Here is a 24,600-nt window from a genome sequence, read left to right on the forward strand (position 1 = left end):
TATCATATCACGGAAAAGGAGTTTTTGCCTGCTAAAATACATATAATTGAGCCATATTACAACTGTCTTGTACATATTACAACTGTCTTTCAACCCAGCATAACTCAAGCCCTCAGTAGCTGTGTACATAACAGTGTAACCTCTTAGATCACTAGGAATCCAAGATGAGCAGTCACAACTCACCAAATCATCTGAAGCTCTCTTCAACCTATTGAAAGTCTCCTCATCATCACCAGCCACCAAAGCTTCATCCAGAATCCTTTGGGCCACAACTGACCACCGTCGCTGCTGAACAGCTCTACTTGGTTTCTCTGGCTCTTTTTCATCTCCAGTTTCCTCTTCCACAGTTTCAGCTAAATCAGTTTCTTCCTGTAAAACCTGTTTTGATAATAATCTTGACATTAGTATTAATTATCCTAGTAGTCTAAGAGTAAATTTGTATTACCTGTTAAGAGTTTGACACTAAATACTATATTGTAATTCGAAGAACAATTAAAAACAGTTGTGAACAACAACTAATGCTGCAAAGGTCAACAATTTTTGTTGCATGGTGGTGACTGCAAAGTAACGATGAACAGCAAAAAAGCAAACATATTCAGAAGCACTACACGCATGTGTGCAAATCCGTGAACTTTTGGCTCCACAGAATGTTCTTGGCTAAAAAACCACTTGTTTTGAACATTTCAGTATATTCCAACATGGTTTAAAATTCTCATGAGTCATGACATGTTTTGATACAAACATGTCATGACTCAAGTATTCACAACTGTTCTTACATGTAATTGTTCTTCTCATTATTATTCAGTGACAAACTCTGCATATAACAAGCAGGTTATACAAATTTTACAGATCAATATCAGTATCTGGGCAACTGCCCACCTACCCCTCCCCTCCTCTAATCCAAAAAAAGTCAATTGATAACAAGTTAGGGTTAATGTTGGGTTAGAGGAGGGGAGGGGTAGGTGGGCAGTTGCCCAGATACTGATATTGACCCAATTTTACTCTATAAACCTTTTAAACCCTGAGAGTGACCAGTATCTAATTTCTCCTTACAGTAATACAGCTGAGTCATTCATTAAGATCACAAGAGTAAAGGAAATGATCGATTGCCAACTAATTAAAGAAGCTTTGATTGCTAGACAAATTCTCCTTGTCAGTACTAAAGGAAATGTATAGAAAAGAGTATGGAGACTTTGGATACTGATGTTAGGGTGTAAAGGGTTAAACCCTTGTAGTACTATCAACTCATGGGTTTCAATAAAATTCAGTTACTGGTGGTCTACCACTGCCAGTGAGACCCCTAACTGTTGTCTGTTCAGCCTGCGAGCAAGCTCCTGGCTTGGGTTTTGCCTCATGGCAACTTTCTCAGGCATAGCCTCCTGTAACACCATTACTAAGCCACTTATTGCATAAGGTCCAATGAGGCACACCAAACACTGATTTCCACCCTGGCTTTTCCACCTGCTGTTAGACTATTATAGTTACATTCTTTTTGTTCTCCAAACCTCTCCCATTTGAAGATGATCTACATGTAGACAGCATTTAAAGTCTGTCTTTCATGTATTCATTTGAAAAGGGTTTAAAGGATGGAAGAAAGAAATGTTTGCTACATGTACTTATAAATTGAAGACATAATATTTTCAAAAGAGACAGAGTAAGATGGTAAAAAAAAAACTGATTTTGTATCATGATTTATCATTCAAATGCATTTCTTCTATACAATGTAATTTGGGCTTTACTTGGTGCCAACTACAATGTATCATAGGAAATCTTACAAAAAAAAAAGACTGAGATAAGCATTAAGTGAGATTACTTTATTATAGACAGGTTAGTCTTGGGGGAAACCCAAACATTCTAATTGATTATTACTTGGACTGGATTTTGCTATATGGATGTGGAAATGGTCATAAGCCATGTATTTTTGTTCTCAAAATCCAGAAAATTTCAAATAAACAAGTTTAGTCTAAGTGCTATATAATTATAATCTGGTTATTAGCCTCACTTGCTTAAGCCATATTGAGAAATATTGGCCCTTATTATTGTACTGCCAAAACCTCAGACCAATCTTTCCCTCTGCAGTCCTTTCTGTTAATCTTACCTCCATCATCTTCTCTGTCAGTTTACGATATTTATTGCTTGTATGTTCATCTCTTGTCAATCTGCATAGATGAGGAGGTAGTTCCACTCTGGATGGCATGGTACAGAAATGGTGAATGTTGTGAGTCTTGACAGGCTAAAAAATTAAAAAATCAACAAATTATGCTCAACATTGGTGATTACAATTTGAATTTGAATTTTCTTTCAGGCAAATGGTACAAGTTAGTTACAAGACAGTGTATACTGTAGCTTGTATATACTAGAGAAAATGAGGACAAAAGTCTCTTCAAAATGACCAGCATATCATCAAAATTTCCAAACTGAGTTCATAAAGAGGTTGAGCACCAACATGTTGTATGTATGTATGGCAACTGGGAGACAATGACACTGATTTTAGGGTTGTCTGGCATGGATTAGCATCCCATCTCAGGTGAAGAGCAAATTAAAATCTTTCATCAATTGTTTTATGACTACTTCAGAAACTGGAATACAATATTTCCTTGTATAAGTGCCCATGCCCTTGGCCACAATGTCAAACAAGTGCCCCATCCCTCAAATAAGCACCCCACCCCCTCCTCCCTCACTTTAAATAGTAGAGTTACAAGGAAAACTTCTTTTTTATTGCCATTTTGTTTATGACTTTTTAAGCTTCAACTAGAACAAAATCAGTACAGGAAAATATCAAGCCCTCCCCTTGATTGAGTTACCCTCACTCCTTCCAATAGGCAGCCATCCTTATGGCTGCAATATTTTAAATCAGTGCTGGGTTCCCTATTTGAGGAAATATGGAAAGCTTTAAAGTATTTCAAGGGTCACCCAGCTATGTACCACTGTATATTTACCTTTAAACTTTCACCCTGAAACCCGTTTACATGTACGTATGGCATTAGTATTCATTGCGAGTTGAACTGACAATATCTCAGTCTGTTTTTCAAAGGAGAGGGAACACAACTTTTTCTTGGCTGGAAATTGTTCTTATTATTCTTCACTCTTAAACAATGTCGGTCAGTTTTTAAAAATGGACTTGCATGAATCAATATTCTTACACTTGAAACTACTTTCGGCCATGAAGAACTGAACAGAGAAAAGGATTAATGTGCACATTGTACATTTACTTTTTGGTCATTTTCTTTTTCTTTCTTTTCCTTCACTTCCCACAAATCCAAAAACATCACAGTTTTGTCTTGTTTAAGATCAATCCACTGTTTCTCTGAATCTGGAGCAGTTGCCAGGGCAGGAGACTGTTTAGACACCATTTCAAACTGTTGACCTTTAATGCTGATGATGTCTTCTGGAACCACTTCAGAAGGAAGTAATAGGCACTGGACAGAATGAAATTAAATTAAAATAGTAAAAAATTTAAGCAACTAAAGGGTTCTCTAAAAAAAATTACTGACATAATTCACTCTTCCCATGACAATCTATTTCAATAACGTACATGAAATCATCAGTTAAAGAATTGAAAATCAAAGAATAGCATGGGCAAGATTCATGCCTCCTTATTAAGACTTGGTAAGTATACAACTAACTGTGATCATGATAAATGTATTTATCCCAAAAAGCCACACCAGTTACCTCCATGGCCTGTTCTGTTGTCATAGTTTTCTGACTGGCAAGTCCTTGTCTTGTCAAAGACATGAGAGATGGAGAACCTGAAAGAGCAAGAGTGGAAAGCAGATCTATTTGATAACACTATCACAGACCATAAAGAAATTCACATCCAGTAATTACAAGTATATTATCAAAGCCCACAGCTACATATCTACATACAGTACCACTGCTATCTATGGTACTACAAAACTACCTGACACATCCATCTCAGTCACTCCACTCCTCCTTGTTACTGTTCCTTTACTAGCAGTCTGCGGCAGTTCTGCTTCTTGTGGTTTGGCGTTAATTTCAGCAGGAGCACTCATCTCACTGTTCATTGCCATTCCCCTGTCTTTCTTTGGGCTTGTACTTGAGCTTTCCTTCTCTTCCACTGAGACCCTGGCTCTGTTTGTTTCATCACTCTGCAACTTAGTTTTAACAGCAGGGACAGGTGGTTTTGGCATCATGGGACTGGTAGATGTCAGCTGCTTTGGATCACGAGGAGACAAGCCTCGCAGAGCTCCCTGGATTGAGAAGCCGGTGCCTCCACGCTCAGCCATTGCTCGCAGTAACAAGCTTTCTCTGGCTGGAGAAGCTGCAGAAGCCATCTCCTGTAGCCTTTTTGCTTCATTTTCTGCTTCTTCAGTAGCTCTGATTAAGTTCAGTAAACCTACCTCTGGTTGACTGATTCTCCTTGTCAGCTCAAGAATCTCTGAGTGGATCCTATTAATTGGTGAATCTTCCTCAGAGTCAACAGCCATTTTCCCACTGGCTAGTGCTGGAGCAGAAATTGAGGTTTCTAAGACTTCAGAAGAGATAAAATGTTTTTCAGCTTTTTCATTCTCATCCTGTTCATCATTTTCACCATTGGATGTTTTATCAACTGGTTCAACATTTTCAACCAAATCAAAAGCAACTTGCACAGTTCTGGTTTCATCTTTCACATCAGCTTCTTGGTCATGTGTATCACCAGATGCATCTTCTGACCTTGTATGGACCTTCACCTCTTTTAGCCTGTCATCCTTATCTGAATTGGCCTCAGTTACAAGAGCTGAGTCAGCCTCACCCTCATCTTCATCCCCGGTAGGTGACCCTGCCTTCAAAATTTCCTTGTCCCTGATTAAATGTAAAAACAGATGTATCAATTGAAGCAAAAAAAAGTGAAGCCTTTATACAGGCCCAAGTGGCCCATGGGGCTGGCGCTTAGCTCCAGTTTCCTTAGCATGAAGCAGCTAGGAGTATTGCTACTCCCCCTGGATGGGATGCTAGTCCATCGCAGGATTACCCCCAGCATATTTGCTGGTACCCATTTGTACACCTAGGTGAAGAGAAGCACTGTGAGAGTGAAGTGTCTTGCCTAAGAACACAACGACCCTGGCCAGGGCTCGAACCTGGACCACTCGATCTGGAGTTAAGCGCACTAACCATGAGGCCAGCGCACCTCCACAATTGAAGCAAAGATGTACCTTAATTTGCTTTTGCCCCTTTTACCCCTGAAAGTGACTAGCATCTAATTTCTCCTTACAATATCACCACTGAATCACACATTAATGTCATGAGAATAAAGGAAATGATCACCAACTAAATTTTGTGTGTGATTTTTGTTTAAATCAACTAAGATGGTTCAGATGTTTTTATTTCTGCTTGGCAGTTTGTTAAAAAAAATTACTTATGCAAAAAGTTTTCAATTTCCTTGTAAGGATTACATGTATGTGTACTGTAGGTATCTCTTTGACTGCTTCAGAGCTAACAGAAAAAAAATTACTTTCACACCTGATGTGGGAAAAGATTAACAAAGAATGCTAAAAGGGGAGTTGATTTGTTGATTGCTCACACAGGGTTTAATTCATTGAGAAGCATGACTCATTTTCCTTTATTTTTTAATTGAATTAATAATGATAATTGAACTGAGTGGAGTGAGATTTTAGCTGAAATCATACACATAATTTCAAAATTGAACAAGTGCACAGCATGAGTTCGATTTGGAATCACAATTATGATTTCAGATCAAAATTGCACAACATGAGGTTCCATTACCACTTTATTACATTCATTTTGAAATTACCCAAATACAAGACTTGATCAGTTCAAATATTCTATTGATGCAGCACTGAGCCAGTTTGAAATTAAATTAATCCATTTCTGGGAGAGAAAAAGTAAGAGTTTGGGAAACAAAAGTTGCAAAATTTGCCACATGATACTCTTTGTCTTTCATTTTCCTGCAATTTGATTGGTTACTTTAAACAAGCCTTGAGATCAGATCGGTTGTTTTGTTTTTAGTGTAACCTTCTCATTGGCTTTACAGGGACCACTAGTGTACACTAGTACAATTGTACTTGCTATTAACTCCTGAACTCGCCAATCAGTGTGCACCAAAAGTGCTGTTCACCTGTTTATTGTAATTATACTTAAAGCTAATGCTGATAGTCTTAATTGCTCTGACGAAGGGCTGACACCCGAAATGTCAGCTTTTTTACCCTTTACGATGGCCGATTTGCATTTTTAACACAGTTGTTAACACTAAATTACTGGCTATACTCTCCCACCAATGCAGCACCACAGTTTCCTAAGAAACTTATCCCCTTTATTCATTTGTCTTAAAAGACTGTTGACCAGCCTAACAAGTTTCAACCTACTTGGCGGATGAAGCACCACTTCTCACTGATCCTTGCTGTGATGCCCTGGAGGTTGTCCGTTGTTTCTGTGCTGGGCGTGGTGTAAGCTGGACTGCTACTGTAGTGCTTTGAGAGCCTATTATTGCTGGTTTCTTGGTTTGAATGTTCCTGTGTTGAGCCTGAGGTGCAGGACTTCTAGGACTTCTGGATCTAGCTGATTGTGGTTTTTTTGCTGATTTCTGAAAAAAGGTTAAGTCCACACTTGTAATATTGCCCTCTGCCTGTTACAGTATCATGAAATGATTGCAAAAAGATATGGCTAGGTTGTGAAATTAGCTTCGACAGAAACATTTATTACAATTATGAGTATGGGATTTATACAATTATGTTCATATTTTCATGGGCAATGATAGTTCAGACATGAAATTTGAATCATTTTTAATTCAATCTGAAATTTTGAATTGATCAATATGCTGCATTTGCTTCATTCAAGATTGGTCTTGTGAACTAATTGGCTGGTGAATTGGGCCTACTAAACCCTTAAACTACCATGTGTGAGCAAAACATAATCTCCTCACACTATCAAAGCAATATCAACCAGACAATGATGAGACTAACTAAAATATAAATTAGGGGATTATCAGTTGACCTAAAACCAAATTCTCCACACAAACATGATAATAATTGCATGGCAAATAGTAAGGAGAATTACTGACGAGATCTTGTGAGTAAAACGATTGAATTTAACTTAGTGTACACATGCAGCTATTTTCACGTTACCTTTTCCCTTGTTTTTATCACTGCACTAGTCTCTTCTTGAAGTCCCCTTCCATACATTACAACATTCAAGTCGACTTTCGATCGGATAGAAGCTACACCAGTAGATCGGGAGAACAAATCAGAACTCCTCAAATCAGCACCAAAGCAGTCCACTCCAGCAACAGCCTTTGCATGTATCTCCGAGTCTGGCGTTGATCTCAGCTCCGGAGCTAAATCAATTGAAGGACTTGGTGGAGGAACCTCACCATCTGATTCGTTGTTTTCTATACCTGTCACTTTTTGCTTGCTTTTCGCGGGACGACTCCGTTTTATTGGTTGGTTTTTAAGCGCCAAAGCAGTTTTCAAACTGCTCTCAAGAAATTTGGACTTGTCGTTCGGATTCAAGCCTGAGAATTCATTCTTGGATTGTTTTGTTAGCTTCTGAAGCTCTAGTTTCATACGAAGCTCTTCCCTCTTGAACGACTTTCCACCAAATGACATTTCGTTTCAAGTAACTTACTGATGGTCAACTGAATACCTCGAGTCCGTCTTTGATTCCTCCATCCCACCCTTTCACGTTAAACAAAAGAAAAACAACCAGCTGTAGTTCAAAACTACCAGTTCAACTTTCCATGATTCAACTTTCTACAATTCGGCTTCAAAGAAAGAACAACCATCATATGGCAAGTTAAGTCGGGAGAGAAAACACAGACGCCATCTTTGTTTGGGTCTGTTACCTTGGACCCAGTTCTTCACGCACAAAAAGGGGACGACATAGCTACTCCAGGGGAGCAGAGTAAGTAGGCCTTTTGGACGTGTTCCTGGATTTCTCGGAAATGCTGATATCGAAAGTAATCTTTCCAGTGTGAGTTCCTTTCTTTCTCGGAAAAATCTGAAGAGATGTCAAAGGTCAGCTCATTTCAATTGTGCAACTATGCAAAGATGCGTCATCGGCAAAGAATTTAAGGCTAAACTTCAGAATACCCCGCAACTCATTTACATGTGTCGGGAGGCTTTGAAGATCGAGGCATAACACAATAGACGCTATTCTTTTTCAATGACATGTAAATAAGTTGCGGGGTATTCTGAAGTTGCTCCCAATTTAACAAAAGACGCGCTAGAAGCAATTTTCGCTATTTAGAGTGATGAACGAGTGATTAAAGACTTCAAGCTTCTTGCAAATGGCGGTAAGTTAATATCAAATTCGTTAGCATTATTGACGTATTTCTAGTGAAATGATCTATTCTCTTAGGTCTTAATTATGTACGTACACATCAAGTAATTAAACTTTCCTTGAATTTAATTTCCCACCATGACAAATAAGCAGTTTTACGATTCAGGTTATCTGTAACGTAATGTTTACCATATCAATTGTTGTTAAAGTCTCTGATGCTACATAACAGGACAAGATACTTGATTTATATCTTCTTTTTTATCATTTCTTTTAAATTGACAGAGGAAAAAGTCACACCGAAAATATTCTCAGTATCATTATGTAAATCTAATTTGCAACTTCATCAGATCTAAAGCGGTCTAAAAAGACAACACATCTTCATTAAAATCCATTACAACTTTATATTCCTCAACAAAAATATTTTCATTTACCGAAATGTGCAGCATTTTTGACAAGCTCGTAAAAAAACGGTTTAAAGCTACGAAGACTCCAAATTAAGCAACTAATGACTCATTTGTGTGTTTTAAACTTTTTCCTGTCTTGGTCGCATACCTTGAAAATTTTACAGTTACTATGTGGTGACTGTCTATGTTAAAATTGAATGGTGAAAACGTTTTCGATTTTATCTGTGTCACCGTTCAAAACATTACTCTGTGATATTCAGTCCTTAAAAACTATTTTTTTCAAGTCTACATATATGTTCTGTGTGTTTCTCCGCGTACAGTTTACTGTCAGCAATCTATGACGTCAAGTGGTAATAGAACACGAGCTTCCTCCAAAAGAAAACACTAAGACTCAAAAACGGAAGGTTTCAAACGCCGATTTTAACTTGTATGATAAACAGAGATTATGTTAATGATCAAGGAAATTATTCAAACAAGCGCTGTAGGTTATTTGGTAACTTGGATTCTGCATTTGTCACATTATAAAAAATAGAGAGTATGTTGGTGTTCGTAATGCTGCCACACCCTAAAAAAAAGATATTTTTACGTCTGGATTGAAATCGGCCATAACAGATGAAACAAATGCACCGTCAACAACAACATAATACGTATTCACTGTTCGAATGACCGCTGATGACTAGGATAGACACGACTATGAATGGAATGTCTGACGATCAAGCTGAATGGATAAGTAAGAAAAACCAACATAGATTGGAATTTCGCTAATTTTCCAAATTTATTTCCTTTGGCCAAAAATAGAACGAATTTAAAAAATTACTGATGTCAAGATCTGTGAATGGTTTACATACCACTTGGCTTTTTCGAAACCTTTTGACTGAAGAAATCTCTATCCAACTTTCATGCCGTGCCCTCTAAAACTTCTCACCCCCTCTGAAACTAGCCCCTCCCTTAAAAATATCACAAACTAAACGGGCAAATGTAAGTCTCAGATATTGATCAGTGTATTTAAAGTGACGAGAATTTGATTCTCTATCAAAGTAGGAACCGGGATGTCAACTGTTTCGTTCCGTTTTATTTCAACATAAGCTATCATTTCAAGGAGAAATTAGAATTTGATCTGTTGTTGAACCGTTCAACTTTGAACTTGGGCCAATGAGCATCTAGCTAGTCTCGTGATCCTCACGTCGTCCATCGATAGATAGTCACCCCCTCTGCATCTTGTGGACGAATATGTTTGCACGACCGGGCAGGTCTATGTAGTGGACCGATCAGTCGGTTAATGAGCCAGAGGAAGCCGTAGTTAGGTTTAAATGCGGCGACGTATCCTTTACCCATTCAAGGTAAGTTAGTGCATACTTCAATGGCGACGGATCCGGCCACTGATTAGTAAGAAATGATTTGCTTAGTTCGGCTACGACGACCGAAGCAAGCGCTCCCGCTTCACTTTCAAAAGTTTCATGTGTTCGTCAAGATGGCTGACATCTCGTTGAGAATTCTGCAAAGCAGTTAAGGAGCAATAAGTTGATTTTTTTTAGTTTCCATGAAATCGAGTTAAATAACGAGAGTAAACAAAGCATGTTCCCCGAAATACAAATCATTAAAACGCTTCTCGGGTTGTTGTTCAAAACATCCGGCTTTCCTGCAAACCAAGGTTATTTCAACTACATCTTTCTAAAATGAAACAACACAGTGAAGCAAAAGATGTAGGCCTTCGTAACTCTCAGAGGAAGAGTGATGAATGAGGAGTAAAGTCATCAATTTACCAATTTGCACCGACTGAACGGAAATCCATTTACTGCCCGCCAACGTTTGATCTACACTGTGTTTGTCAAATGTTATTTAACTAAACAGGGATTACTCTAGCATTCAAAACTTACGGTTACCCCATCATTATAACTACATGTAACCAAAATATAACTTCAAGAGGGTCCATGAATACTATAAAAATAAAACGTGATACATCGTTGTTGTCATTTCGAATATCTTTCCAGTCGGGAGCGTTTCACCCCAAATAAGCTACACAGCTATTACGGCGTTTTCTCCAAAACCATCGCTACCATTTTCGTAACTAAAATGACGAAATAAATTTCGTTAGAGGGAAGATCGTCGATGACAGTTAGAATTGGTTTCAGTGAAACAATAACGGTAGGTTAGCGGTGTTTTTTTTAACAAGAAACATCACTGCCACATACGTACGTGGACTTGAAACTAAGCTGTAATCGAGCGTGGGAGAAAATTTGATATTATTAATTACCATTAAGGCATAGGAGGCTATAAGACAAGTGTTTTTCGATCGTCTAACAACTACGTATAGGAATAATTTTCTTGTATTCCGATGTACTGAAGAGGTATTGCAAGTTCTGCATCAAGACTGTGAACCTCATGCAGTCCTTCACTGGAATTTATAGCCAAACTTCAATATGCTTGCTTGGTCAGTGGAGTTTCAATCAAGAAGCTGAAATGGCAGCTGGAAGCCGGACTCATATTTCTACAATATTTGTCTTTTTGATTGAATATTTGAATTCAAAATTCGAATTTTATGATCGTTGCACGCCAGAAGGCGACCTGTTTATGGTCTCTAGTTGGAATGAGATAACGAAGACACAGAAGAACTTTAAAGGTGAACACTATTCTGAAGCTTTCTTACAAACAATTGTGATTGTTATTTGATTTGCTTATTGCTATCTTCAGGTCTCTCTAAACTCACCTCCCTGAAAATATGTTTAACGTTTTAAAAAAGTTCTCTCGAGTCCTACAATTCAAAGGGATAGCTTTCCATGCTTGTGCTGGGCCCCTGAAACCCTTAATACATCGGTCGAACCCCACAGATCGATGATATCTCATTTATTAAGCTCACAGTTACAAGGTTTCCTGTGTACTTGGGTTGCACGTATCTCCTCAAAATCAGTGATCATTTGGGTGAATTTTTCACTTATTCAGGAAAGGTTAGTATTACAACTTAATGGTTTGTCGATCATTTGGATATTCGTTTGGGGATTTTATCGATCCAAACGATAGCCAGCTAGAGCATGTGCATCTTCGCAATGAGATCCATTTGAAAACTATTAAGAATCGCATGCAAAGTGTACAATCTTAAACAGGAACTTTTTATGTTTATATTATTTCTCAACAAGGATACATCTTTTTACGTTATTGTTGAAGCTACATTGAAACTTGTACTTTTTATATATGTGTGTATATATATATACATAGATTAAACTGTGGTTGCGTAAACTTGAGTTAAAAGGAGAGCAGTGTGCAGGAGTTTCAGTACAGGCTGGTGACTGTTCATAAGGCCGCCTAGAAGGCTTCTTACCACCCTCTGAATGTGAAGATTTTATTCATTACATTTTTATGGCCCCTTTTCGTGCCACAACGTGCTCACTTTTCCACTATCAGTAGCCATTTAAACCCTGAATAACGTAAATTACTATAGACCTTCAATAATTAAAATGTGATGTATAATCGTCGAGAAATGATCCAGCTGTGCAAAGGAATTGATTTTTTTAGTTCTCATGCTTGTAAGAGTTTTTTTTTTTTTAATAAGAAACTGCCACGTTTAAGGATAATTTCCAAGAAGGCATGAAAGGTGTTGATCGAGGCTGCGAATGAATGAGAGGAATTAAGAGATTTCTTCAAGCTATAAACCTGTGCAGTTCCAAGATCTTAGGTTTCGATCCAACAGCAGAACCAGCAGGGGGAAGGGGTCCCCCTTCTACATTCTTTGTATTTAGGCGAATCTTTGCTTCAAAAGACGAGTTTAAACATTTATAGAGATTTGTGTCGGTGGAGTTTTAACCAGGATCAATAAAACAAACATCCTCTGATACTGAACCGAACCTTTCGAGGTACTCAATAAGACAGTTGATTTCTCTACAAATTTCTTTCTTCAATTAAATTCTTCCATTTAATTGCACCTTCTTGTAAGTAATAGACAGCTTTTAACATTCAAAACGGTATTTAAACTAATCCCTTCGACATAATCTGTTTCCTTGCCATAAACTTGAGTCGCAGGATTTTGACTATCTCGGTCAGTTACTGAAAAGAAGCTCTGCATGGCTTTATGGGGCTCACACTTAATAGATTTTTCGTCAACTTATGTCACAATTCCTCTTCAACATCATTGAAAATGTAAGTGAACATTTCATTCATAGATTATGAAAAGCAAGTGGTCCAAGTGACAGTTTTTGAGCAACACAGAACCACCTCTATAAATTCTTACACTGAGGCTCGCGAGCCTAAAAACAATGGCGAATTACACCTCCAAAGACCACAAGAAGAGCTTGAATTCTGATCAGATAGATATCGCCCCTAAAACTCAATTGATTATTCCATCTTTACGGCGAACAAAGAATTCGTCTTGGTTAAGGAAATTTCATCATTTGTTTTTAAACAAAGATGTTATGATTTTTTTACCATGCAGACTAGCTCACAGCCCTTGAAAAGTCTCGTTGTCCGCTACGAGTATGGTCTGCCTTTTTCCAAAGGAAACATCTTCACTCAGCTAGGAATCTCAGTGCAGTGATTTCTGATATAATCTGCCGTCTCAATACAATTCACTTTCATTATTTGTGCTAAAGGAGCTTTAAACGCACCCAGCCTTTAAAACAGAACACTCGTAGTCACTGATAGCATTCAAAGCTGAATTATCAGCCAGTATTGCGTTCCTCGATACAATCTTTTTGCGGTCAACAAGTTTGAATCGATTGACAATAGCGGTAAACGACCTTTAGTGGTACAAAGTTATCATGAACCATTCACAGCGATTTTCATTCTTCTATAATCGCTAACGAAAGGGGAATTAGTTCGGGTTCTTGTTCTTGAATACTAATAATAGTAACAATTATAACTGAAATGTTGCACTTAATCAGCCTGAAACTATACTACGTGAAAACTTCGTTTTTTTTCTTCATCCCTTCAGTGAAAGGGGTTTTTTCCTTAACCTTTTTCGTCACAGAAATTTCAACAAAATCTGTTCATTCAGCCAGAGGAAATATTGTTTGTACCAAGTTCAAAATTTTGTAGAAATTTTCCTAGAATGATTCTATAACTACTTAATCATTTAACATAACAACCATAGAAACGAAAAAGTTTAATTCTCAGGACCAGTTTTTTTTTTTGTTTTAGTCTATCGTAATGCAAAATTAGAGCAAGCTAAAGGGAAATTTTCGAACCATTCTTTACAACAGCAATCTGCCTAACTTTAATTGAATAATTTTCCACCCCAAATGAAGGATTGTTTGTAATTAATCAGTTTTAAGACTTTCTCAAAACCATTATTTATTGCCTAACACATCAGTCGAAAATGAAACTTTTTTCTCTAGCGAGGGCAGATAATTTTCCATTTTCTGGGCCGTTAAAGCTGAAAATGAACGCATCTGTAAACAAATATATATGGTTAAAATGTGCTTCTGTTTTTCCTTGGCGAATGTTCCTTGAAAGCTAGACTTTTTTCTGAATCTTACGTTTAAATGCGAAGTAGTAACCTGAATGGTGGGAGGAATTGGATGGTATCATAGGTTCAAGATTCAATTTTTCCGTTACGATAGTTTGCGTCTGTAACATCTTAATCTTTCCGGCTCGTATCGCTTGGTTTGTATTTATATTTATTTCAATTTGTTTTTCAGTCATTTTATTTCGAGACCATTTCGCCCGGGTCAGCCAGCTCGCCCTTAGTCAAGTATGCTATGTGTCAAATTTATACAGATGCACATAAAGGCATGCCTTTATCTTTTCGTTTCTCAGAGTCTTTCCACTCCGTAGTAAAAGTAATTTGGGGCTAATTGAACTCAAACCATAAACACTGAGAGCGTATTTAAATTTTTAGAGTTTATTCTAGAACGTCGTCGTCAGTCCAATATGGCATCACGTGGTCTTAAGACTTCCTGTGTTCCAGGTTTCTATAGCTGGAGAAATCTAACAAACAAACCAACCTGCCTTGTGCGGCTGAAAATTAGCAGGTTTTTTTTCTTTAAAGTTGTTAGATTGACTTTTCTTGTCGACTGTCAGCCTAGTTTCGTCGCAAGATTGGTAAGGTATGGATTTAGTTTGCCGCCCTTTCTTTCCATTAAGGCTTAATATCTGATTCAGTGCTGAAACAAGGTGAAGGGTCACCAGTTTCGTCATGATGTTATTCACTTTCAAATCAGCAAACATATACGAAAAATCACATGCATTGCTTGGGCTGACTTAAGTCTCAAAGAGGAAGTTTATAAGTGCATGTTATCTAAATTTGACACAGTAAAACGCGGGAAAACGATGTTTCTGCACAACCAAAACAAATGGATCGCCCACGCGATGCCCATGGCTTTGAGCTTAAGAGGTTAGTGAAATGATTTTCTTCTAATGTGAAATTAGAGAGCGCGTGGAAAGGGAAAAATTGTTTTCTTGTAAGGAATAAATATTGCTTGGCGTTTATAGTTTGGTGGTAAACACGCAAGTAACAAAGCATCTGCCCACACAAAAATCCTCGCGTCGTCTCATTTACCGGTATGAGGTGTCGTTTTTCGTTGCACAAGTAATTAAAATATCTATCATAACACTGAAGTTCTAATGCGGTGACGAAATGCGAGAAAACGAGCCCTATTAAAATATATCGTTACCTTATGTATGCCAAAGGCTTCAAGTCGTCGAAAGTGAAAAATAAAAACGATCTTAGGGAAGGTGTTTTCTAAAAACGTTCCGAAGAATTGTAGTTATTTTATAAGTTTCGTTGTTATAAATGTTGTAGGGTAGTTTCAAGGTTCTTGTTATTGTTTCAGTCCAGTCCCAGTAAAGCCCCAATCTCTTCGTTTTCGTTCGCAGTCATGCATTGATTACCTAAACTATAAACTTATTGAAAAACGAAAAAACCTGTCAACAAACTAAAAATCTAGGGCTCTCGTACGAAAGCTAGGAGTAATGGTGAGAGCGATTTTTTTTATTTCCTTACCTTTGGATTGACAAAACGGAAAAGCATTCTGTAGGACACTTATGACGTGTAGACACATCACCCAAAGGCTTATGGGAGCGAAGCAAGTTAGAGCTGCAATTAAGCCCAGACAAAGAGCTTATAAATTAAGATGCGAACAGTTTTTGGAAACATAGCTTGCACAAAAAGGCTTGTACGGTTAATTCTTCCTCTTTGGAGAAACTAGAATGGTGAAAGCTGAGGTAAGTACCTGCAAAGGAGCGGATTAGAAGATGCGCGACGATGTTTGCGATCGAATAGTACAATAGTAGCCTTCGATGTGTTTATTCATGGACCAAAATACAGCTTTCTGTCTACGCGTTTTTTTTTTTCCGATGCGGTCGCTAATTCTGCAACAATGTGTGAAGCAACCTAGCTCAGGTAACTTCTATATATTTTTAACGGAGCAAAAATTAAAACCTAGCTGTTGTCGAAGAACCGAATGGACTGAAGGGAGAGCAAATCATCCTCTTGTTTACTGACGCGCGTCCCTCCGATGACAAACTCATCTCATCAGACTGAACCTCACGTCTATCACAAAACCTCACCTGCGTATATCAAAGACACAAAAAACCCTTTCCACTTCAATATTGCTCAATAACCACGAGTTCTATCGATGCGCCCGTTTTAATGACAAGCCAATCAAAGGAGGGAAGGCGGTGAAACAACTCTTGGAAGCGACGTTGGGGGATGAATCCAAACCAAGCAACAGTCGCCTTTTATGTTTACGAGCAAGAAATTGATCTCTTCTTGAGGTGATGGATTTATTGGTTGCGGTGAAGGTTGCGTAAAATGCTTAAGTTCAGCGAATTAAATGGCACTCTAAAGTCGAATTATTTGAAAACTATGCTTAGCAGGTCATTTTAGAAATTCTACTTCGAGTTCACGAAGAATTCGCCAGTTGTACCGTTGCAACTGTAGAGCTGGGTTTTAAACCGCAAACTCAAATGCAAATGTTCGAGCAGATCCTGAGCGCAGGTCAGTTTTAAGTAAGGATCAGTGATGATGGAAGCAAGGAACAATGTGTACAAATCTATTTATTAAGCTCAGTGTCTCAATTCTAAGCCAGTATGTTTGTCATGTGGTTCGACTAATTGATGTTTGGATCCTTAGTTAACCATTCATGCACGCTTGGTTGCAGTACGCACCAGACCTGTTTTAGATTATTTCACTGGAATCCAAGCAGAAATCGTATGGTATTGTGGCTCATTTCAGCTCTTTCGTTTTATTTTGGAGGATTCTTACGCCCCTTTGATGTAGGAACGGCAACGATATGAATCAGCCGCACACGTGATCCGTAGGGTGCTTGCTATTATCAAAAACTAGCTCAAAGGTATTAAGTAAAGCCCAAACAGCGAGGCATAATCCTGAGCTATCGTTTGCATTTGACTTATGGAATTCTAATTTTTCTTCTGAACTCCAGCTTTTTGTCTTATCAATGTTTCAGCAATGTCGATCTTCTATTACCTTCGTACAGCGAAGGACATCAACTTGTTAACATGTTGTTGGGGTACCAGTTTGTGAACGCACCAATTACCTGAACTGAATTTAAAACAGGCAGGGACGCCTTCAAAGAGTTACAATTAGCCGAAACGTACGTTGTGCTTCAGACTCTTACGATTAATCACGAAACGACCCTTGGTTTTTTTCGTCTCAGTAGTTGTAAGCAATCGAATTTATTGCTGGAGGTAACGTTTATAATTCATGAATCAAACTGAGAGATCGCTGTTATTTCGAATCATTTTCAACATTTAGTGTTTGCTCCAGTCACTTTTTAATCAAACTACCTTATTAAAAAAACGATTAGAGTCTGCTCAGATCAGCAGATTAGAAAATAAAAGGAGTTTATATCTATCCCAAAACAACAAGCTTGGAGTGCTTCGAAGTTCATGTTCATTTGCGGGTGTAATTGCGGTGATCATGCAAAGTTTCTGGTTTCGTGCAAGGTTCATCTAATTGTTGTAGAAGTGTTGTCAATTGAATTAGCACTAACGTCTTAAATGAAAACAGTATGAGCATTTGTGCCTCAACTGATCTTGAACATTTGTTTTAAGAACGAGGAAATCTGCAAAAATGAGTCATCTTAAAGGAGCAACAGAGCTATTTCCTTCGAGCTAAAATACTGGTCAAAGTAAAGTTGGTCTTGCAGAGTGTACAACAAATCGTGCAGCTTTATTACCTCTATTTTCCTCCGTTGTAAAGGCAACAGCAGGTTTATTAATTCTCCAGTGATATTTTAAGAATCAACGGGAGATTTTGTCGTTGTTATAAGTAAATATGGCGGAAACTGGATGCACTAAGCAACTTCAGCAACGCAGCTTTTACACTATTTTCTAAGAATGGATACTTAAATCTCTTCTTTTTCCTTCGTTTGGCTCAAACTATCGAAATGTTCATTTTCAGGCATTCAGAAAACGATAATTTATCATAGAGTCCATAGATATATGATTTCGTTGGAGCCTTCTTTCTCTCCATTAGAGAAAGCACTTTGCTATTCGCTTCGCCACCTGGTACATCCGTTTGGAGATTAGCACACATCTCTTGGGTAGAAAGTAAATGGCATTTAATGTGTCTCATTTTGAAGAATTAACACAATAAGGTTGTGAAATTTTATGTTTATGGTAAACTTAAATGCGTTTTCACCAGTTATTACTGAGTCTATGTGCATTAAAAGACCCACCATGAGCATCAACAGTGACTCATTATAATATTTTTGCAGATTTGCAACTAGAAATTTACGTGTTTTGCAATCAATAGTCAGAACCTTCAGCTAGGTATAAAGATTCTATAGTGATTATTGCTTTCATCGTTGAGATAACAAGGCTAAACACCTCTTGAGTGAGTTCTTGCAAGACCATTCTTTGCATTATTATTGTGACTGCTTAGGGAACTCAAAATTCAACTCTTAGCTGTTATATATGTTCTGCCATATCAATTAGCCCATTTCGATAACTTCTATCAGGATTGGCTTTAAACAGTAAGAATTAAGATAAAAAGAAAACAGACAAAAGGTAAGTTTTGATTTTATAAAGTGAAAGGAAGTTCCCATATTTTCATTACTTCATGGCATGGAGTCACTTGTGGTGGCATTGAGTCACTCTTAACTCTTTAGTTTACTAAATTCGGTTTAACTTTTGGTTGTTAAAAAAGGAAAAACACAAGGTGTTTTTTTCAAAGGAGTTAGTTCCTAAAGATTCAGAAATATTACTCAAGGGGAACCTATTTTTACAGAGATACATCCGCAATCACTGCAAGGCATTCGCTTATTTACACGCTCATAAGGGCCTCATAAAGAGCGAAGGAGAATCTAATATGTAATTATAACTTTTCAGGCGATGATCAAACAGAAGAGTTCTTCTCTTACATACTGAAAAAGGACAGGCGAATACTGTGTTTAAAAACACGCCATTTCGAACTCATAAATGACCAAACAAAGAATAACTTCCTCCTGTATGACTAATTCTCGTCACAGTTGTCAATCGAAAATTTAAAATTTTGTTTGCCTGTGGATAAATGATAACACAGGGCTTGGTACAGCTTGAGGAAATATTTGATGATAGTTGGATCGTTAAATTTTTTTTAACTGAAACTGTCCATGTCTTCTCGGAAAATAAAATAATCTCAGAAAATATTTTGCTCAGATCAATCTAAACAGCAACTTTCCTTTCTTTGCCAAAACGTTTCCAGATGAATAATGTACTTTTTTCAGGTGAATATTAATAATAATAAGAATAATAATGATAATAACAACTGCATAAGTATCTTTAAGTTCAATCCGAGAACTTTACCCAAATTTAAGGAGAGGTAACAACCATTTCTTCCAAAATATTTGGTCAATTTTGAATAACAAAGTTCCTGGATTGACCTTTCCAGATGAATCGAATCTGTTCCGAGTTGTTCTACTGGTGTACTATACATCTCCACGCTTTCAACAAAGGATTTGAAGATTATTAGTCTCTCAGTATTCATCCTAAATCAAGGCTTACAACTCACAAGACACATTACTCTCTGAATCTTCGAATTCGCCAATTAGAACTGTGAATATGCGATCAAAAAGATGGACAAGAAAGACGTTTACCCTGAAAAGTAAAAGAACAAACTTCCCTTTGTTCACTATACCCTTCCCAAAGCCTTCGAAAAACCATTTCGTGCACATTCCTTACAGATCGGTGGATTAACAGAGCTATCCCAAACATTGCCGTCTATGTCTCGGATTGTGTCGCTTATCATCAAAGAATTTTCTTCCTTTTTCCACGGGGAGCTATATCTTGCCTATTCCTGTCTTAAGAAGGGCGGAAATCACTTGACTCTACAGCTTTTAGATTGTAAAATTCAAATCGGATAGAAATTCTTCACCTGTAATTGAAAAATTTATCGCCGCGGACTTTTTACTTTAGTGATATGTCAAGCAGTCTCCCTTTTCGCTGTCAAACCAATATAAATCAAAGTAGACTCGAGGGAACTTTGCTGTTCTGCCATAAACCTACAGTATACTAAACGTCATAAGGAAATGGAGATATTGGAATCCCAGGGACATGAAAGGAAAGGATAGTTTATTGAAGAATTTTAACATCGGAGACGCTGACTAGCAATTGGTTTATTAGTTGGACCTCTTTTCATCACAATAAGTTGCTTCAAAGAATGAGAAAGAGTTTCTTGTCTTCTTTGCACACGAAATGCATTAAACAATACCTTGAACCTTGTCACAGGTTTCTAATTATCCTTAAGTTCAGGTAGAAATGTGATAGATTTAACAAGTGCTCCTCTATCTCTGCCAAATGGAAACTGCAGGATCTGAACGAATCAACCCTTCATTCTCAAATGATGATAAAATCAAGCAGTGTTTTGTGGCGTGTGATAAAACTTAATGCTTGCTGTGCAAGAATGATCATGTTGAGTCCTTTTGGAATTGAATGTACAACCCTACTGAACGTCAGCACTTGGCGATCATTTCAAATAAACAATGACACTAGTTTAAAAAAAGGAAGTATGTTTTCAGAAATCTCCTCGCTAATTCCGATAAAGATTTGTGTCGAAGAAATTCTAATTTTTATTACTCTTAAAGTGAATGCATTTGTTCACCAAACAACTTGGAATCAAGGAACCATAGCTGCCAAACGTTTTCCAAAATCTCGTTATTTTTCAACAAATTTTACTCATGTGTAGAAAGACAATTACCGAATTGGCTTAATTTGAATGGGAACATTTTCAATTCTCAGATGAAGACAGGCTTTCGCTAATTCTTTCGTCTTTCGCCCAAGAACAAATATCTCAAAGAAAAATTCAACCACGGGAAGCAAAATTGTTTGCACAATTACTTGCAATACACTGGCCTGATAATTTCGTTACTAAATTCTATCCAACGAGTGGAAAAAGTCCTAAATATCTGGCGAGGTATCCTTGAGATTATTGGAGTGGAAGGTCAAGATTTTTCTAAAATTTCAAAAGCAATTTTCGTTAACTTCTGACGTAGCTCTGTTTGGTAAATAAAGTTTTGATTAACACTCCATGTACTGGCTAACTAAATTCCTCGAGTGTTGGAACCTGAATGATTTATTTAGTTGATTGGATCCAGTTTGCGAAATGTCTCTTCGTTCCCTTTCGAATATTTCGCCACTAAATACGCATGAAGCCCACATGTTCGTGAGTGGCACATAGAATCTGCAGGTATACCTAACTAGTCTGCCATCAAATTACCTACTGACTATGCGGAGTCTGTTATTCTCAACTTCAGACAATCTTTATAACATGTGAAATGGTCTAGTGTTCTCTATCAATTAATAAACCACTAAAACCCTCGAAATGTGTTCTCAACACGAAGTGACTTTGCTTTTATCCTCAAGGGAAAATTGCGTTCAATCAAAGGAAATTTTTACTTTTGCTCTCAACGAGAATGAAATGGAAACTTAGTCGACGATTAGTGTGTTCGTGTATGAAATTCTTCAAAATATTTAGTTAATTTTTATGGTTTACACTGCCGGAATTGTCGCTGAAAACCATGAAGACTAAGCTTGGCTCCCGGTAATCTCGCTTCTTTTTTCGAAATAACCTCTATACGCTCTTCGGCTTTCAACAATTTTGAGAATCTGCAATTACTCCTTTAGGGTGCAACTCAACCTCGAGGCACCCAAAAGAACGGAATATCTTCGAACATGAGCATTCTAATTGAGCCAGTCAAATTCAGTCTTTGCTAGGTCAGTCTTTCTTTTGTGCAGCATCAGGAATAATCTCGGAGAATTACTCCAGCTATCTTTTTATTAAATTGCCACCTCGCTGATCTCATTTGCGTAATGACCTTTCCACTGTAAATAGTTCCATCGGAAATGGCCTGACGCCGGTGACTATTATTAGACTCCGAATTACAGAAAAACACTAGGCCGTGAGATAATCAGAAGTCTGAGGAAAACTTTCTGTTTTATTGTGTTAATGTGTAGATCGATTCATTCTGTTCATGTAGAAATCTTTCTGTGAAAGATAAGTATGTGCAAGGTTATAGCAGAAGAAATCTGAAAAATTTACTCAAAAAATAAGACCGGAAAAAACCTTTAAAAAAAATACTCATTTATTAGGCTATGATATCAATAAATAACTATATTTCACTCCTCTTCAAAAGATCTAGACAGGAGTATAGAAAATGTCTACAAAATTCACCACAAACTTTTATTTGTTTTAACTAAAAAAGTGTATTTACCACATTATGACGTTAACTTTCGAAGGGGATTCTACCTGAAACAAATTGAGGTTGAGACTCAGTGTCACCCATACGACTTACACGGGAAATAATAAACCAAACTCTTATTTGAAATTGCTAAGGAAATATACTTGATATTTCAATAGATGAGCCACCGGGTCACAGTTTTTATATGTTTTCATGATTACTGTTATTACTATCATGATATAGTTATTGTTATCATAACAGATTGCTGGGTTGTTGCGGTTATAACCATGATACCGTGGCTCGAAAGGTGAACTTATTATATCTATGCATTCCGTACTTTTTCAATAGAAATTCGAGTTTATGTCTCAGTGTTTGACATGTAACGTTTTGAGAGATTTGTGCGCTTTTCAAGACTTCTTTCGATCTGAAGGAGACTCCAAAATATTTTTTCGATCAGATAGAAAACTGCAGAAGAGGCAAGAGTAAATCCGAATTTTATAACTAAAGTAGGTCCAAAGGTAGAAACTTAGCAAGGAAAAATTGTCCGTGGTTGTTTTAACAGAATATTTTGAATTTTGCAGATAGCGATGCAGATATTAATTCTATGTATAACGAGTAATCCTATTCCCTATAAAAATCAGATACCGTGATTTAAACATTCTTGTTATTCACATTTGTCATATGTTGAGGAATGTGTTTGTGAAAACATTATTTAAGCAGCGTGAGGTCAAGATGAGACGTTGTGTGAAGAGCCTGGGGGTAGATTATTATTGAGACCTTTAGAAATTAATGCAGATTGCTTCGTATTTCACTTTTCCGAGCAACTTTCGAGACAGTTTCTGAGTTACAGCTTACTACTACTGAGAGGCAGATGGAACGAAAGTTGACAGTGAAGCGATTTAATTTTAGACAAGACAAATAAAACTACATACCTGTGTATCTGACGTGTTCAGAATTACAAATTTTCCAATCCAAAGAAGTTAACTCCATACGTCCCTCGATGAGAACTGAGGCGTTTTTTTTTTTTTTTTATCATATTTTGCTTCATAACTTATAAATAACAATTCAACTCACGGTTGACTCGAGACAAGGTTGACTTGAACTACCGGCTTCACGGCTAGTAAAATATTTTTATTTTATACGGAATGACTGTCATTCGACCTCTGACATCATGTCGATCATGTCGAGACCAGCTAGACATGAATTAAATTACATATCACGTCTTCTCCGATATCTGTATCGTTTCCTGGATCCTGTCTTTCCGAGAAATGCGAATCAGTCATTGGCCTTTTCCCATAATTCCGAATCTTGTAGTTCCGAGAAATTCGAAAAAGTAACAGCGGAAGAGCTACGACATGTACAAGTCTCACGGATACGTGATGTCGGAGAGACATTGAATGTTGTTTGTCCTTCCAAAATTTGCCCGGAAGCGTTTTCAAAATCAATGTAGCATGCAATCACTGCGTTTTAAGGCATAACCAAGATTGTTGCAGAATTGATGCAAAACTTTTGCATTTACAGAAATTTCGCATAGCTAAATTTTTCTTCAGGCAGGTTAAACTTGCCTTAACCGACAACAGAGAGAACGTTAGCCTGGTAGCTTCAAAACATTTTTTGTCGATATTTTTAATACTTTTGTGTGGGTAGTGAAACCTCAAAAAGTTAGCTAAGAGGGAACTTACGGTAGGGTTGCCCACAGAATCTAAAATACACATGAATTGCAAACACGAAAAGCTTTTCAAATTTGGAGATAAATTTTCAAATCTCACTATACGTGATGCAACTCTGTAAGTGTGTAGTTTGGTCTGGCATGTTGTCCATGCCAAGGGTTGAAAACTGCCAAGAATTTAAAGCTAACACGTATCCGGGTTAGGACAAAAATTAGGATCTCAACATGTAACAGTGACTTCCTTTTTAATGTCACGTACGGTAAACGTTTCATCGATCCATATCTGCAGTGGAGTAGGAGATAAGCGATCCTCAAAGAGCTTCACCATATCAAAATTGATTTAAATGTTTAAAAGAGAAAGTAAAATATACAATATCCTGGCATTTATATTTGCTTTTCAACTGCTACAAATTCTTTGTGCGAAAGAGCTTGAAATATTCTCAATTAATGATAACTTAGTATCTGAAACCAACACCCATCTCAGCATCAGCACACGTTGTTATTATCGTCCTCTTTGCGATGTTCACTTCATCACACGGCTGCGAAATAGCTAAGTAATTGTTAATAAAAGTTGGCGAGCACTCTAAATCAGAGTAGTATCAAATGAGAAGTGAGACAAAGAAATGAAATGATTCTACACTGTCGCTTGAAGTCCAAAACGTTTCAGACTTTTTATTTTCTTCCC

At 37.4% G+C, this 24,600-nt stretch overlaps 2 protein-coding genes and 1 long non-coding RNA gene across 17 annotated transcripts in view; 1 reads left to right on the top strand and 2 right to left on the bottom strand.

Annotated features, from left to right (window-relative positions):
• The window catches only part of LOC113684906 (uncharacterized), a 36,222-nt gene extending 28,252 nt beyond the window's left edge, over positions 1 to 7,970 (bottom strand). Inside the window, exons 1-7 of one of the 2 annotated variants that reach the window (XM_089183787.1) lie at positions 7,083 to 7,970; positions 6,324 to 6,541; positions 3,902 to 4,803; positions 3,673 to 3,749; positions 3,213 to 3,419; positions 2,099 to 2,233; positions 184 to 378 (exon numbers count right to left, since the gene is read on the bottom strand). In XM_089183787.1, the coding sequence (XP_089039913.1) occupies positions 184 to 378; positions 2,099 to 2,233; positions 3,213 to 3,419; positions 3,673 to 3,749; positions 3,902 to 4,803; positions 6,324 to 6,541; positions 7,083 to 7,562 (2,214 nt within the window). In that variant the 5' untranslated portion in view covers positions 7,563 to 7,970. The remainder of the gene's footprint in view (positions 1 to 183; positions 379 to 2,098; positions 2,234 to 3,212; positions 3,420 to 3,672; positions 3,750 to 3,901; positions 4,804 to 6,323; positions 6,542 to 7,082) is intronic. The other variant, XM_089183786.1, reaches the window with a different exon arrangement.
• A 120-nt stretch (positions 7,971 to 8,090) lies between these two features.
• Positions 8,091 to 24,600, top strand: part of LOC113684912 (uncharacterized) — a 39,960-nt gene continuing 23,450 nt past the window's right edge. For 4 of the 12 annotated variants that reach the window (XM_089183788.1, XM_089183790.1, XM_089183789.1 and 1 more), the window contains exon 1: positions 8,485 to 9,979. In XM_089183788.1, the coding sequence (XP_089039914.1) occupies positions 9,950 to 9,979 (30 nt within the window). In that variant the 5' untranslated portion in view covers positions 8,485 to 9,949. Of the gene's footprint in view, positions 8,249 to 8,484; positions 9,980 to 15,654; positions 15,792 to 24,600 lie in introns of those variants that run through there. The other 8 variants (XM_089183795.1, XM_089183799.1, XM_089183797.1 and 5 more) reach the window with 3 other exon arrangements.
• LOC149038652 (uncharacterized) lies at positions 9,692 to 23,530 on the bottom strand. Of its 3 annotated transcripts, none has more exons than XR_016180121.1 (3): positions 23,179 to 23,385; positions 15,571 to 15,663; positions 9,692 to 10,134 (listed from the first exon to the last, which is right to left on the bottom strand). It is a non-coding gene; the product is annotated as an uncharacterized LOC149038652 (long non-coding RNA). The 3 variants fall into 3 exon arrangements; XR_016180123.1 differs by lacking the exon at positions 15,571 to 15,663 and adding an exon at positions 22,280 to 22,314 and having other exon boundaries at positions 23,179 to 23,359; XR_016180122.1 differs by lacking the exon at positions 15,571 to 15,663 and having other exon boundaries at positions 23,179 to 23,530.

The sequence above is a fragment of the Pocillopora damicornis genome, chromosome 10 (assembly GCF_964200805.1).
Source record: "Pocillopora damicornis chromosome 10, jaPocDami1.2, whole genome shotgun sequence".
NCBI classification, from domain to species: Eukaryota; Metazoa; Cnidaria; class Anthozoa; order Scleractinia; family Pocilloporidae; genus Pocillopora; species Pocillopora damicornis.